This window comes from Oncorhynchus mykiss, chromosome 10 (assembly GCF_013265735.2).
Source record: "Oncorhynchus mykiss isolate Arlee chromosome 10, USDA_OmykA_1.1, whole genome shotgun sequence".
Lineage (NCBI taxonomy): Eukaryota > Metazoa > Chordata > Actinopteri > Salmoniformes > Salmonidae > Oncorhynchus > Oncorhynchus mykiss.
Window position 1 is genome coordinate 29,803,074 of NC_048574.1, and position 16,551 is coordinate 29,819,624.

The window sequence follows — 16,551 nt, forward strand, 5'->3', positions numbered from 1 at the left end:
AGCGAATCACTGACTGTCAGCTGGTCCTTTTGTCGCAGGTCTGAAATGCAGTGGAAATGTTTTTTGGGGGATTCAGTGCATTTGCGTGGCAAAGAGGGACATCTGATCACTCTTCATAACATTCTGGATTATATGCAAATTGCCATCATACAAATTGAGGCAGCAAACTTTGTGAAAATGTATATTTGTGTCATTCTCAAAACTTTTGGCCACGACCGTAGATTGATGAGGGGAAAAAATGATTTAATAAATGTAATCAAAATGTGGAAAAAGTCAAGGGGTCTGAATACTTTCTGAATGCATTGTATGTCTCTGTAGTACCAAAGGGCTGCCATAGGACTGCCACAGAATCGATTTCAGCCAGAGGACACACCCTCTAAGACGAAAAAATTATCAGAGGACTCTGACAGTCTCCTCACCTCTAGGGTCACCTGTAAAAGGAGCAGGGAGTACAGTCATTCAACAAGCCCAGGCTGCTGACAGCTAGAGGGAAATCCTCTGAACATAAAAGGAAGTATGAGGAGGACAGTGGCATTCTCAGTGTGCTAGTCCCAAATGTACCTCCAGTCTCCCGGAAGAGGACCTTGGAATCAGCCAGTGTCCGGGAAACTCAGAGTCCATATAGAGTCCGAAGATACAGAGGGTCCAGTGAGGACAGTGACTTGTCTCAATTTAAATAGACCAATCTGAACTAAACTTGTGCACATTGTTGCATTTATTTTGTTGTATTTACGTTGCTATAATTGTATTGTGGTTCCAACTAACCAATCATGGCCCATGTGGTGCATTTATTACAGCATTATTAAATTATACTAATTTAAATAGGAAAACATATATTTTAAATCTACATTGTCCTTGTGTTTGTTATTATCATTGAGATAAGATTTCATTATTGTTTACAAATGGTTTACCGGACGGGTACATTACATTTTGACTGGGTAGATACGTTTTGCATTTAGCCTAAATCAATTATTGACCAAAGTCAATACATTTTTAAGGAAATGTATGACATTGTCTCCTAGAGTACATCTAATAACCAATAAACTCATTGAATATAAATGTTTGTTTTTTTTGCTCATAAATTCTGCAAATAGGGCTCAGCAATGCAGCGGTTTCTGGTCTGCGAAAGTAAAAGCGCTAAAATTAACAAACGGAAGGGGACGTCAACCAAATACAGCGCAATGTTTGTCATTTAATATTTAAACCCGAGCGCAGGGTTTCCGCACTGTGCTTTTTCCTGGATGCTACGAAAACAATATAAGGGAGGGTTGACTCGTGTAACAGACCGCCCCATATAAACAAGTAACTGTTATGTCTATTGTGACTGTTCAACAGACATAGGTAAACGAAATCTGTCGTTTTACTACGACAGTTTTGAAAACTAGCTAGCTAGTCTTTGTAATAGCCAAATAATCAATTGAAATGGAGCGGTGGAAAGGCAGAGTAGCTCTCGTGACTGGAGCCTCGGTCGGGATTGGAGCGGCTGTTGCACGGGCACTTGTCCAACACGGCATGAAGGTTGTGGGATGTGCCAGGAATGTTGACAAGATAGAGGTGAGTAAACATTAAACAATGTAAAAGTGAGAAAACTGTCGCAATCACTCAAAGTAGCGATCTGACAGTTCCTCGGTTGGCTGAAGTGCGCCAAAAGACCAGTGTGCAGCTAACTGGCAGTGGCTAGCTATAGCCATTTTTTCTCACCTACAGTCATTGTTTCTCACTGTATTAGATAGAGATACACAGTAGCTAGCTTTAGCCAGCCGATTCTAGTCTGCAATAGGTTTTCCTGCTATAGAATTCAGAATTAAAATAATACATTTCTGATTTACTTTGGCCTAACCAATTAAAATAAATATAACCTTTTAAACACAATTAACGCAAGCTTTACATGAGAGTTACAATGATGTCATGGTTTGCATATTTCTTGCTTTGCTATCTTTAAAAAAATCTATAATAGCCTGGAGTGAGGTTGCTCAATGCATAATGCATTTATTACAAAGTAGCACAAAGGCTAATATTAACATGTTATTACATAATAATGCCAGTCCTGATGTTTCTTTTTAGAAATCTTCATGTACCATTTTAAGAAAATGTTCAATTCATTTCCCAGTTATTAGCTAGCTAGCTACATATCTAATCACTATTATTCCGTTTTATACAACGGATGGGTCTAATCCTGAATGCTAATTGGTTAAAACTGCCTTCCAGACGGTGTCTATTCCACAAATTACCACCGCCTAAATCTATGAAGTTAAAATGCTTATTTACTCTCTTCAGTCTAACTGCGTAATTCACTGTCTCGTCAGCCCAGCCAGGCAAATTATAAACTTGATCTCCACTATAAAAATAATCTAGACATGATATCACATTTCTTTTAGACTAACATTTAGCTTTCAACAGCAGAGATCTGTTTAAACCTTGCTGTCTTTTGTTGCTAATTTATTCATTACTCAACTTCATCTTGGGCCTAACAACACCCGTGACAATATATCCTCCAAACAGCGTCTTCTCGGGCATTATCACTTAAATACGCATTCTCATTCTCTCTTTCCTAAGATTGAGAAATATATGTGGCATGTCTTGTCAACATTGCATTACTGACAAAAGTTGTCTTCTAAAACAAGTGAATATACATTTTTTATTGTCACATACACCAGATATGTGCAGTGAAATGTGTTGTTTTACAGGGTCAGCCATAGTAGTACAGTGCCTCTGGAGCACACACACACACACACACACACACACACACACACACACACACAGATTGTGCAACTGGCTTCTTCAGCCCTCCACCCATTTGCTGATCACCTGGCTTCCTGTCCTGTCAATTGTTAACTGCTCCAGCTTTGGCCAGAATAGAGTACCACAGTATGACTCATAATACATATAAAACCTAGCAGTCAAATAGGGAAATGGTTCCAATTGTTTTGATAACCATGTAAATCTCAGTAGAACAAGGTGACTTTTATCAATATATTTGCCTGTATTTACCCGCAAAACAATAAATGCTAATTAGCTGCTGTCACGCCCTGACCTTAGGAGATCCTTTTTATTCTCTATTTTGGTTAGGTCAGGGTGTGACTAGGGTGTGTAGTCTAGTTTTTTTTTCATTTCTATGTTGGCCTGGTATGGTTCCCAATCAGAGGCAGCTGTCTATCGTTGTCTCTGATTCGGGATCATATCCAGCCTTTTCCCACTGTGTTTTTGTGGGATCTTGTCTATGTATAGTTGCCTGCAAGCACTATATTGGCTTCACGTTTCGTTTTGGCGCTTTGTTTTCTGTGAGTTTCATCAAATTAACATTAGGAACTCTATGCACACTGTGCCTTGGTCCATTAATTCAACCAACCGTCGTGACAGAAGATCCCACCACCAACGGACCAAGCAGCGTGCCCAGGAGGAGCAGGGATCCTGGGCCTGGGAGGAAAGCCAGGAGTGGAGGACATCCTGGACTTGGGAGGAAATAATGCCAGGAGACAAAAGCCTGCCATGGAAACAGACGGAAGCAGCGAAGGAGGAACAATGACTACACCAGGGTTCACGGCCAGGACGCAAGCCCAAAAGACAGCCCGAAAAATGTTTGGGGGGTGGCACACGGAGTGGTCGGCGGAGCCGAGGGGTGAACCAGAACCAGTCAGGGAGTCGAGTGAGGAACTCAACGAAAGATTCCGGAGAGAGGTGTTGGCGTTGAGAGCGCTGCAGAGCGGGCGTGCTGAGGAGCATGACACCAGTCCGGTGTCATATGCACCAGTTTCACGCATCTGGCCTCCAGTGCGCCTCCCCAGTCCAGTACGTCCTGTGTCTCCTCCACGCACTCGCCCTGAGGTGTGTGTCACCGTTCCAGTACAATGTGTGCCGGTTCTACGCACCGTGTCTCCAGTGCGCCTCCACAGCCCAGTGCGTCCTGTGCCAGCTCACAGCACTTGCTGTGCGAAGGTTGTCATCTGTCCAGGACACGTTGTGCCAGATCTATGCTCCAGACCTTCAGTGCGCCTCCACAGCCCAGTACGTCCTGTGCCGGCTCCACGCACCATGCCTCCTGTGCGTCTCCCCAGCCTGGTATGTCCTGTACCGGCTCCAGGCCTCCTGTGTGTCTCCCCAGCCTGGTACGTCCTGTGCCGGCTCCATGCACCAGCCTCCAGCGACAGTCTGCAATCCAGAGAATCCAGCGACAGTTACCAGTCCGGAACCTCCAGTGATGATCCATGGCCCGGAGCCTCCTATGATGATTCATGGCCCGGAGCCTCCAGTGATGATCCATGGCCCTGAGCTTCCAGTGACGATCCATGACCCGGAGCCTCCAGTGACAATCCATGGCCCGGAGCCTCCGGCGACGATCCACGGTCCAGAGCTCCTGGCGACGATCCATGGTCCTGAGCATCCGGCAACGATCCCCGCACCAGAGTCGCCACCGAAGATGGCGGATCTGCGAGCGGAGCGGGGTCTACGTCCCGCACCGGAGCCGCCACTGAGGCTAGATGCCCACCCGGACCCTCCCCTATAGAGTCAGGTTTTGCGGCCAGGGTCCGCACCTTTGGGGGGGGGGGGGGGTACTGTCACACCCTGATCTTAGAGATCCATTTTATTCTCTATTTTGGTTAGGTCAGGGTGTGACTAGGGTGGGTAGTCTAGTTTTTTCATTTGTATGTTGGCCCGGTATGGTTCCCAATCAGAGGCAGCTCTCTATCGTTGTCTCTGATTGGGGATCATATTTAGGCAGCCTGTTTTTGTGGGATCTTGTCTATGTATAGTTGCCTGCGAGCACTACATTGGCTTCACCTTTTGTTTTGGTGCTTTATTGTTTTCTGTGAGTTTCATCAAATGAACATGTGGAACTCTATGCACACTGTGCCTTGGTCCATTAATTCAACCAACGGTCGTGACAGCTGCTAACTGGACAAGAATGCCAAATCGAGGCAAAGGTAAGAATCTCTGGATTAACTGTCTAATGTTAGCTAAATGTAGTAATGAATAAATAGGCAAAATTTCTTTCATTTGACAGTTCTGTGAATTGTCTTGTGCAAGTTGTAAATTGGCACAATACCTGTTTAGCAAAGGTTTCAGATAGAGATGACGTGCAGGAGCTTGCAGGGATTTGTGGTCTTCCAAGATGTCTACTTTGAAGCTAATTAGCATTTTCAAATATGAGATTAAATAGAGAGGAATATATTAATAAAAGTTTGTCCAGGCACATTGGTGCGGCTGGCTACTCGGTTAAGCGAGCAGTGTGTCAAGAAGCAGTGCTGCTTGGCAGGGTTGTGTTTCGGAGGACGCATGGCTCTCGACCTTTGCCTCTCCTGAGTCCGTAGAGGAGTTTCAGTGATGGGACAAAACTGTATTGAGAAAAAGGTGTAAAAGTCCCCAAAAATATATATACTGTATATAAAAAAAAAATTGTCACCTTGTCCGAGAGAGATTTACATGGTTATCAAAATATCACGCCAGGGTAAGTCTACATGAATCACAGCTCTTATTTTATTTCTGTGTTTCTATAATCTCTAAAGGGAAAAATTAATGGTGTAAAAACGATTGGAACCATTTCCCTGTTTGACCGCCTGGTTTTATGGGTATTGTAACACCTCCACTGTGGGACTCTATGGGCCCCTGTCCTTGACTTCTGCAAAACACCACAGCCACTTAGTTTCTCTAGATCAATCAGAGATTAGAGCAGTGACGTGACGGCGTGCCATTGCAATCTATAGACCAGACTTATTATTTTCCATTGATACGGAAGCGTTTGTCCACTATTAAAAGTTTGGATTTGTTCCATTATTTAGGCTACAAAAAGTTACTGCAATGTTAAATCATCTTATTATTCTACAGGGTCTCCATTGTTTTGAAGGTTGACAAACTCTGACATCTTTCTTGACCACAGAGAAAATTGCTTTACTATTCATTTTCATATTTTAGCAGACACTCTTACCCAGAGCAACTAGGTCTAAGTGCCTTGCTCAAGGGCACATCACCAGATGTGAGGGATTCGAACTAGTGACCTTTCAGTTACTGGCCCAATGCTCTTAACTGCTAGGCTACCTGCCACCCATTCAGCAACCTTTTGAATTTCAGGTTTCTGATATTGGAAATCACGGGTGATAAAAAGACAATAGGCTATTTGTTCTTTATTATAATATGCTTGGCTTTACACAAGATTCCACTGACACTTTTGCAACCACAGGCCATCTCCAATGTTTGGCCAAGAACTGAGGGAAAGATGTCAGAAGCTGGAAGGTGAAGAAGGAGCGACGAGTTTTCAACGCCCCCTCTCTCAGACAGACTACATCACTTGTATGAGGCCTCTGAGCATTGTCTGTGTTTGAGCTGAAGGGGAAGGGGGGGGCACAAAGCTAGCATTGTAGCCCCTCTGCCATGCCCACACTGGGAACTGGCTGTAACAGTGCCAAGCAGGGTATGCGCTCACTGAAACGGGGGCTTGTAACTAAGTGTCCATCACCATTTTGTGCTCTTTTTCTACATGGGGAAAATTGGGTGATGAGTACAATGTAGGCTACATATCCCAAGATAGCTATGTTCTTTGATAGCAGACAAGACACAGGTAGTTATAGACAGGTTTCCTAACAGCATCAAAAGGATGCACACACATTGCATGAGTAGAAGGCTGTGTGTTATGATTCTGAACGGTCAGATAGCAACAATGACAAGAAGCTGCGGGGAATCATAGGTGACTTGTTTTATTTAACCAGGAAAGTCAGTTAAGAACAAATTCTTATTTACAATGACAGCCTAGGAACAGTGGGTTAACTGCCATGTTCAGAACAGCAGATTTTTACCTTGGGGATTCGATCTAGCAACCTTTCCATTACTGGCCCAATGCTCTAACCACTAGGCTTCCTGCCATTTTAGCTAGTTGAATTTGTTTTTGATACCATGTCTTGTTTTGAGGTGTTTTGACTTATACCACATCTAATGTTGATATGGTAAAGATTCGCAACTATGTCTTTGAGAAATAATAAGAGCTTATAAAATTTTACTATAGACAAAATATAGTTTACATGTTGTCAATAATTCTATAGTTCTAAACCAACCCAATATGTTTTGTCCTGAAGATCTGCACGCATCGGTTTCATTGCTAAACAACACACCCATCTATTAACCTAGATGAATCCCTATCTAGTCCCATAGCTAATGTTCCTATATTATCTGGTTGGCCAGTTCCTGTGTCACAAAAGCCTGAATGAGTGGAGTTGAAACTTTAGGGGGAATGTGACAGCAGTAGAGGCCAGTGTCACTGAGAAGGTAGAAAAATAGTAGAAAACAGAAAAGGAAACTATAATGAGATGGATGGAGATGTGTGGTCGCCAAGGGCTGCCTGCAGGAATGGGGAGATGGAATAGGAGCAACTTGGCTTCAAGAAGCAGGTGCCAGGCCATTACTGACATTAAACAATCCATTCTCTCATTGAAACTGATATTCAGCCGATCTAGCTACAGTAGGACTGTGGTGACCTCGTACCTTGCATAATGCTATAGTAATTACCAAGGTGTTTCAATATAATGAATCCTATGATAGTAGGTTGAGACCTTATGTTTCAGTGACTTCATTAAGAAGATTCGCTATGCATTCATGGTCATCAATTGTATGCCTGTGCCAGCCCTGCTCTGTTGTCGTTCACATTCAGGAGCTCTTTGACTGTCACATAAAAGCAAAGTGCCTTTGGCTATATTTAGGCTAGAGCAATAGCCTAGTCGTGCCACAGGCGTATTGATGGGTGTGTTTTGTTGTTCTCCAGTCCCCTTTGGGTGTTTTGCATAGAACTTATTTGATTTATAACTTAGACTTTCAGTAAGTTTGATTGGTTGAATGTTAAGAATGATAATAGATTTAAACAAAGATTGATGCCTTAGTTTGTCCTGCTTTGCCCCGCCATGTTACAGCAGTTGGTCATGTTTTGGGCCTAGTTTGTGGTTGCACCCACAGATGTCATACAGTGCACTCAAACTAATATAATAGCTACAGTAGGCTATAATTCACTTAGCAGATACATTTATCCAATGCGACTAAAGCAACATTTTAATACATTAGTGTTGGAACGATGCTTTGTACATTTCCTATCACGGGCCAACAAGCAGGTAAAAAGGCATCCCACTTGTGGTCAGATTCTGAACTGTAATTCACATAAAAATGGCGGCAGTACTTAATCGTCCCATGCTGTTCCAATATAAATTGACCTTTTTTACTGTACAGTGAGTGTATAGTGCTAAATTTACCACATAGGACCACACAGGTCTGTGCACTGAGACTTTAGACAAGATTGGTTTCAGTGTGACTGTGATGTGTGGCCCAGGAGGGAGTTTAGGACAAGCTGGAGAGGGGGCGATGAGGGTGTCTGTCATTTAATCTATGAGTGGCTGCACAATGGGCTCAGTCAATACCTAGAAGATGTATGAGTGGCGGTGCCTGGCATGATGCAGTTCCAGCAGGACAATCATGGTATCATCTTTGGATCTAGTGTGAAATAATTCAGCTAGAATATTCCACTGACCTTGGCTTGAAGGGGAGACGAGGGGCTAACAAAGAGGGAGGGGCCCCAGACCCCTGTCTCAGTTGGTGTCCTTTTGATTGGTCAGGAGTTTCTAAGGTCAACTTTTTTTGATATCCAACCATCTTCATCATTAGCATATCTTAACATTTCTGTGTCATTATTTGAACAGAGACCTTCAGTGATGCTTACTGCTGCATAATTGTGGGAAATAATGGGTCACCCTAGCCTACTTTCAAGTACCTTTGTTCAATGTGCCCTGAGCTGCAATAGACAATCTTCTATAAACATAATGATGTTATACATTTGATAAATTACAGAGTAATCCTACATTTTAACTGTTATTGCCAATGGCGAGCAGGTCAGTTGTAAAGCCAGTGACAATAATGGACTTATTATCAGATTTTACTACACAACCCCCCAGTCCAGCCCAGTTTGTCATGTTTGCCAAAGATGGACCAGTGTACAGTATGTAAGGGTATATTTGGCGTTGCTCTGCTTGTGAAGGATAGGATTCGATAGGGAGCTGAAGAGGATCGGTCTGGCCCTGGCCTTCAGTGATAGGAGTAGTGTGCTGTGCTGCTGTGCCTGGCCTGCATCTTAAAGCTGGAGTTCTCTGTGAGGTGTTAATGGGTAGAAATCTAGTGGGGTTGCCCAACTTGCTTTGAAAGAACATACTGTAGGTCTATAAATCACACAGGCAGAATGCATTTGACATGACAGCCAACTTTATTTAGCCTTGTACAGCACCGTGAGGCTCCAGGAATATGTGGTTGAATCCTTTGATTAGCTGTGTGTTAATGTCAGCATGTCAGCAGAGCTTTAGTGGTACAATGGCCCTGGTCAGTCCGGACCACTGGTTTCACTGTAGCAGACAGTGGCAGTCAGTGCTGTTTAAGATGAGGGATGACGATAATTTTTTTAGTGAGCATGGCCTTATTTCTATTACTGCATATTGAATGACTGTTATTCAAATTCCATTCACCCTGTTCAATGTAACAGCGATAGGTTTAGGCTACTACTCAAATTGTCCCAATACCCATCATGAGGTTGCCACAACCTAGCCTATGAATGAAAGTTTACAACTAGGTGCACACAGGTCGAGAGAAAAATTTGAAGTGACAGTCACTGACACATGGACAGACAGTGACACATTCAATACCGCCTTGCACACTCTTGCCTGATTCTAGCTGATATAGGGTGTAATCGTTAGTCTGACAGTTGCAAACGAGAGTTTCTATTGAATAAATTCAGGTATGTTTATCCCCGTTTTGTTCCGTTTAAGAAACATTTTTAAATAGAATTGGCGGAATGAATACACCCCATATCATGCGTAAACACAGTCCACGTTCATAACAGCCACGTTTTATTCCTTCTCGCATCTATGTGCTCTCCACCTCTCATCTTTTCCCTTCATCGCTTGTGGACATCAGTGCACAACACATCAGATGTATGTGCCCAGGCGAATACACCTTTCCAACCAAACCATATCATAACTGCTACACACAGCCTACATCGCTGTCACCATATTAGCTAAAGTAACGTCATAGCCAACATAGCTAATAGAACTAACGCGTTACTAAACCTAATACAATCATGCAGTAACATTACAGTGTACAGTCAGTAAGCAGTTTAGCACTTTAAGTCGGCGGGCCCCTGTGGCAATAAATTTGTAAAACCAAAAGCTTACCTTGACTTAGAAGAGTTCCAGTGTTGTGTTGGATAGTCATAGCCAGCTAGCTAACATAGCATCCCTCTGTTTGAGCAGGGTGTTTGAGTAGGCTAAACTAGCTAGCTGTATTTGCTAGCTAAGTAAGTGAAACTGAAAGTGAAAAGAATGACAATGTCTCTCTCGCTCTCTTGCTTCGCCTTTCATTTGTTCAAAACTGTTCAACTATTGTCTTTCTCTCTCTTCGAGTCAACTACTCAGCACATTTTATGCACTGCAGTGCTAGCTAGCTGTATCTTATGCTTTCAGTACTAGATTCATTCTCTGATCCTTTGATTGGGTGGACAACATGTCAGTTAAGAGCTCTGATACGTTGGAGGACATCCTCTGGAAGTTGTTAAAATTGCAGTGTAAGTCTAAGGAAGGGGGTGAGAACCATGCGTCTCCTGGGTTTTGTATTGAAGTCAATGTACACATAGGATGATGGAAGCTCTGAAATTGGAGTAGATTAGTTAGTTAGTTAGTTAATTAGTTTAAAGATGTGATCCGGAGAGAGGTGTTTTCTCCATCTCCTTACCTATCATGCTCTATCGAGCTCGGTCCTCCAGAAAGTGGAGAGCAACACTTATGCAATTCTACTACGAGATACATTTTTTTTAAAGCCGCTTTAGACTGGATTACCTACACATACTGACCAGCTCAATAGACAGAAGCGTGCTATATGGTAGACCAATCCGAACTCATCTCTCGGCATGTCCAGCCGGTGCTGCCTTTTTCTGTGGCTAAACCAACTAGGCTCGTAATTGAAGAAGTTATTCATATTTGCAGATGGAATACAAGTCTGTTATTAAGGCACATGAAAGTTCACATGTTCCAGAAAGCATTTCTGCCAAAAATCGTTTAGATAAAAAAAAAAAACATTTACATTCAAATGTTTCTCCTGTGAGGTAGTGACCCGCGACATATGCCTAGTTTCTGGAAATGAGTCACATTATAAAATAAGGCTGTAACATAACAAAATGTGGAAACAGTCAAGGGATCTGAATGCACTGTATCTCTTCGAGCTATCAGAAAAGGGATGTCACCCTTCCATAAAGAAATTTCACCATAATCACCCGTGGATTGTCTTGACAAACAAATCAGTGTCTTTTCAGCTGTCTGTTATGTCAGTGTGTCAATGCTCAGGAATAGACCCAGCAAGAATGTTGATGGACTGTGAAAGTCCCTTTCTCCTTTTCTCTCTTTCCATCAATTTACCACTTGAGCTTCTCAACATCATGTTTGCTTTGATATTGAAAAGCCTATTTGGTTTTGATTTCAATAAAAAGCTATGGTTTTAGTTGAGAAGCAAAGGTTCAACAAATGCAATATACTGTAGGTGTAGTAATTCGAATCCTTTTGTCATACCTTTCACTGTATGCCAAAACTGCATAAGACATGATCTTATTCTTGGCACAACATGCTCAATCATGTTTCAAAGGACTGGAGCCTGACACTGTAGAGAGTTTGTGAGTCTTTTCCCTGCTCTGGCTCCGCATTCCTGTGGTTTTAGATGAGGCTCAGTGGCCTGGTCCCAGATCTTTTTGTGCTGTCTTGCCAATTCCTATGGTCATTTTCATGCCAAAAGACCAATCGACCATAGTAGTTGGCAAGACAACACAAACAGACCTGGGACCAGGCTATGGGCTCAGTCAGTGGATTGTGAATAGTTTTGTCTCTCTGCCTGGCCCCAGCCCGCCACCCATTGTATCTGAGACTGTCACCGTGGTGCCACAACTCCCCCCTCTTGTAACTGTGGGTTCTAGGCGGTTAGCCAGTCTGAAGTTCAGTTTGCTCATGGTGAGTAGTTTTCACACAGCAAAGCAAGGCTTTGAAGTGGGTCAGACCAGTAAGGGGTGACTTCACGTTATTTTACTCTGTCTTTCTCTCTCACTTTCTCTCTCTCTCTTTCCATCATCCAGCTTCTTAACATCAAGTTTGTTTTAATTTTGAAAAGCCTATTTGGTTTTGAGTTCAATAAAAAGCTAGGGTTTTAGTTGAGAAGCAAAGGTCCAACAAATGCGATATATACTGTAGGTGTTGTAGTTTTGACACTTTTGTCATACCTTTTACTGTATGCCAAAACTGCATAAGACATGATCTTATTCTTGGCACCTCTCTCACAGGTGACGATCATTGTTAGTTTTAGCTGTTTGGGAAAATCTGCATTTTCATGACCTAAACAAAATGCGTATTCAGTCCCTGAAAAAAAATCCCTGTGTCTGCATGTTGAAGTACCTGCAGTGCAGGTAGGGTATTTGATTAGTCAGTTCACCCCGCAGCTCATCTGCTTATCACTAATTCATTGGCAGCAGTTTGTCTGACCCACAGGACTTTTCCACTGACTTTTGATTTTCCGTTGGGATCTAAGTGGATAAACTACTGCATCTAGCCTATCTGATGATGTGGTGATTTTCCCCGTTTCAGACCGCTTTCTTCGGGTTTGGTGCCTAATGAACATGACCCTGTTCTCTGTGTTCACCCTGTGGAGCTCTTTCTCTTTCTTTAGTACCTAGCCTGGCCCTGTGTGTCTGTTGGTCCTCAGGCAGGCACATCCTTTCACGCTGCTGTGACTTCAGCAGACGGGATTACTATGTCTGCAACTCTGCATGTGCTCTCCATCTCTCTCTGAAGTCGCTCAGACCTTGGTTCAAATAGTATTTTTTTTCTTTCAAGTGCTTTAGCTGTGCTTGATTGAGCCTGCCTGGTGCAATGGAACCAACGAAATAGTCCCAAAACCACTCAAGCAAACACTCAACTAATTTGGAACTTTTCAAATACTATTTCAACCCATGTCTGCTCTGAAGTGCTCTCTGTGGGGAAGGTTGAGGGGGGAAAGTGGGGAAAAAAACAGTAAAGAAGAACCACCTAAGTGCCACTGAGGTGTTGGAGCTAGAGGCTCTGACCAGAAGGATGTGAGAGAGAGAGGAGAGAGAGAATTATGCAATACACTGACCGAACTAAATCACAAAACACTGAGACAAGAGCTAGGTTCATTGAGTTCATATTTTCCAGTGGAGGATGGGGACAAATACTGCAGAGGAAAAGGAATATAGCTACAGTACAAATCCAGAGGGAATGCAGAAGTGATGAGACTGTCACGGCGGCACAGTGTGCACTAAGGCTGGGATTTGCCAGGGACCTCACAATCCGATATTATCACTATGCTTAGGTGCCAATACGATATGTGTTGCCATTCTAACGATTCTATATGTATTGCAATTTGATGTTGCTAACTATATGTCTGCTGCAAAGAGACGACAGAGCATGAGGGGAAGTAAATGTGCTGAAAACATGTTGACTCACTATTTAAAAAGAAGAGAGTCAAATATCGATATAATATACAGTACAAGTCAAAAGTTTGGACACACCTACTCATTTCAGGGTTTTTCTTTATTTGACTATTTTCTACATTGTAGAATAATATTGAAGACATCAAAACTATGAAATAACACATATGGAATCATGTAGTAACCACAAAAGTGTTAAACAAATCAAAATATATTAACATTTGAGATTCTTCTTTGCCTTGATGACAGCTTTGCACACTCTTGGAATTCTCTCAACCAGCTTCATGAGGTAGTCACCTGGAATACATTTCAATTTTACAGCTGTGCCTTGTTAAAAGCAAATGCTCAATGTTTTTGATAGATTTCAACTAGTATTTGAACCCAGATCTGCTGTTCCTCAGGCCAGTGCCAGCCTTTTTCTGTATCAAAATGGGGCTTAGGTGGTGGGTGTGGTGGGGCATGGCCATGGGCGTGACCAATGAAGCGGTGCTGACCGAACGTCTTTCTCTTGTTGACCGCAGTGACAAAATGTAGCTGTTTTAAAGCAGGTTTCCTGCAATTCTACACATTTGGCCAAGGCTTATTGTAATGTCTACGCTAACAAACTGGAAGCGAGTACAGGGAGTGAATTTAACCTGTGAATTTAACTTGCGACGAGCAATCCCGTATCCGGGAGCGTAATTATAGCCTCAAGTTCATTACCATAACGCAACGTTAACTATTCATGAAAATCGCAAATGAAATAAATATATTGGCTCACAAGCTTAGCCTTTTGTTAACAACACTGTCATCTCAGATTTTCAAAAAATGCTTTTCAACCATAGCTACACAAGCATTTGTGTAAGAGTATTGATAGCTAGCATAGCATTAAGCCTAGCATTCAGCAGGCAACATTTTCACAAAAACAAGAAAAGCATTCAAATAAAATAATTTACCTTTGAAGAAATTCGGATGTTTTCAATGAGGAGACTCAGTTAGATAGCAATTGTTCAGTTTTTCCAAAAATATTATTTGTGTAGGAGAAATCGCTCCGTTTTGTTCATCACGTTTGGCTAAGAAAAAACCCTGAAAATTCAGTCATTACAACGCCAAACTTTTTTCCAAATTAACTCCATAATGTCGACAGAAACATGGCAAACGTTGTTTAGAATCAATCCTCAAGGTGTTTTTCACATATCTATTCGATGATAAATCACTCGTGGCAGTTTGGTTTCTCCTCTGAACAAAATGGAAAAATGCACGCACCTGGAGATTACACAATAGTTTCGACGGAAGACACCGAGCGGACACCTGGTAAATGTAGTCTCTTATGGTCAATTTTCCAATGATATGCCTACAAATACGTCACAATGCTGCAGACACCTTGGGGAAACGACAGAAAGTGTAGGCTCATTCCTTGCACATTCACAGCCATATAAGGAGACATTGGAACACAGCGCATTCAAAATCTGGCTCACTTCCTGTATGAAATTTCATCTTGGTTTCGCCTGTAGCATTAGTTCTGTGGCACTCACAGACAATATCTTTGCAGTTTTGGAAACGTTTTCTTTCCAAAGCTGTCAATTATATGCATAGTCGAGCATCTTTTCGTGACAAAATATCTTGTTTAAAATGGGAACGTTTTTCATCCAAAAATGAAATACTGCCCCCAGAGGTTCAAGAGGTTAATAAATAAACGAACATGGCACAAAACAAGAAACATGAGCAGCATACAGACACAAACACAGAAACAGAGTCAACGCCTGAGGAAAGAGCCAAAGGAATCACAGATATAGGAGAGGTCATCAGGAAGGTGATGGAGTCCAGGTGAGTCTCATGAGGCGCAGGTGCACGTAACGATGGTGGCAGGTGTGCGTAATAATTACTAAACTGGCGACAACGAGCACCAGAGAGGGGAAGCGGGAGTAGATGTGACACTTATGCTATCTGAGTGACTTAAACATTATATCAAAATCAATGAGAGCCCATCCTAGGACAAAAATACTCTTGAATGCATCATTTTTTAAATTTTAGATTCTCCCTGACTGTGTAGCGTTTAATTTGGTGATTGTTAGTTCTCAAAGGTGATCTTGTAAAAAATATATATAGGTCCATTATCTTTTCTACATACTTTCTATCTGGTATTAGTAGTTTAAGTGTACAGTTTTCTTTTTACTGTTTGGACATAGGCGTCCTGAGAAAAAAAAAAACTTAGGTGGCCAGCCCAAGACTTTTCTATGCAGAAAAATGCTGGTCTACTAGAGTTGGGTCTTCACCTCTCCTCAGCCACAGTGATGTACATTAGGCCAGGGGTTCTCATACTTTTTGGGGACGGGACCCCTTTTGTGATATCAAATTAATCAGGGATCCCCTCATAACTCGAGTAAGATTTTTTTTTTGAATGAGTGGAGTATTAGCTATACATATTTAAAAGAAATATGCATGACTTACTGACATGGAGTGTTCCATGTTCCTGCTGGTAGCAGGCCTCAACTTGGATGCAGGGAAATGTCCTGCCTTGGAGTATTGTTATATTCATCTCCACCAGGTGCCTGAAAATCACATGACAAACCTGCATAGATTAACAAAAGAAAATGGTAACTGTATTTATTCAATTGAAGTCATGACATCCGTGGATTCTTTACACAGCAGTGTACAGGTTTTTGTTGCAGCACCTCACTACCACCTCATTCAACTAATTGTGGTCTAAATTGAACAAAAACTTATACAGTTTAGTCCCCTGGGACAGAAATCGCCCATGTCTGTATTATTGAATGACCTTCTCAACTTACAAGCTTAGCTACCTACAATTCTGCATGATAGAAATAGATCCACATGTTACTCTCTATCTAACCTTGTGAATACACTCGAAGGACAAGATGATTTTCCTGGTGGCTGGGCGCTGGAGTGGCAGCGTAGCCTAGTGGTTAGAGTGTTGGACTACTAACCGAAAGGTTGTAAAATCAAATCCCTGAGCTGACAAGGTACAAATCTGTCATTCTGCCCCTGAAGAAGGCAGTTAACCCACTGTTCCTAGGCCATCATTGAAAATAAGAATTTTGTTCTTAACTGACTTG

The 16,551-nt window shown here is 42.3% G+C and overlaps 1 protein-coding gene across 1 annotated transcript in view; it reads left to right on the forward strand.

Annotated features, from left to right (window-relative positions):
- The first annotated feature begins 1,198 nt into the window (after nt 1–1,198).
- The window catches only part of LOC110533618 (dehydrogenase/reductase SDR family member 11), a 30,828-nt gene continuing 15,475 nt past the window's right edge, over nt 1,199–16,551 (forward strand). Inside the window, exon 1 of the mRNA XM_021618017.2 lies at nt 1,199–1,554. Within this exon, the coding sequence (XP_021473692.1) occupies nt 1,423–1,554 (132 nt within the window). The 5' untranslated portion in view covers nt 1,199–1,422. The remainder of the gene's footprint in view (nt 1,555–16,551) is intronic.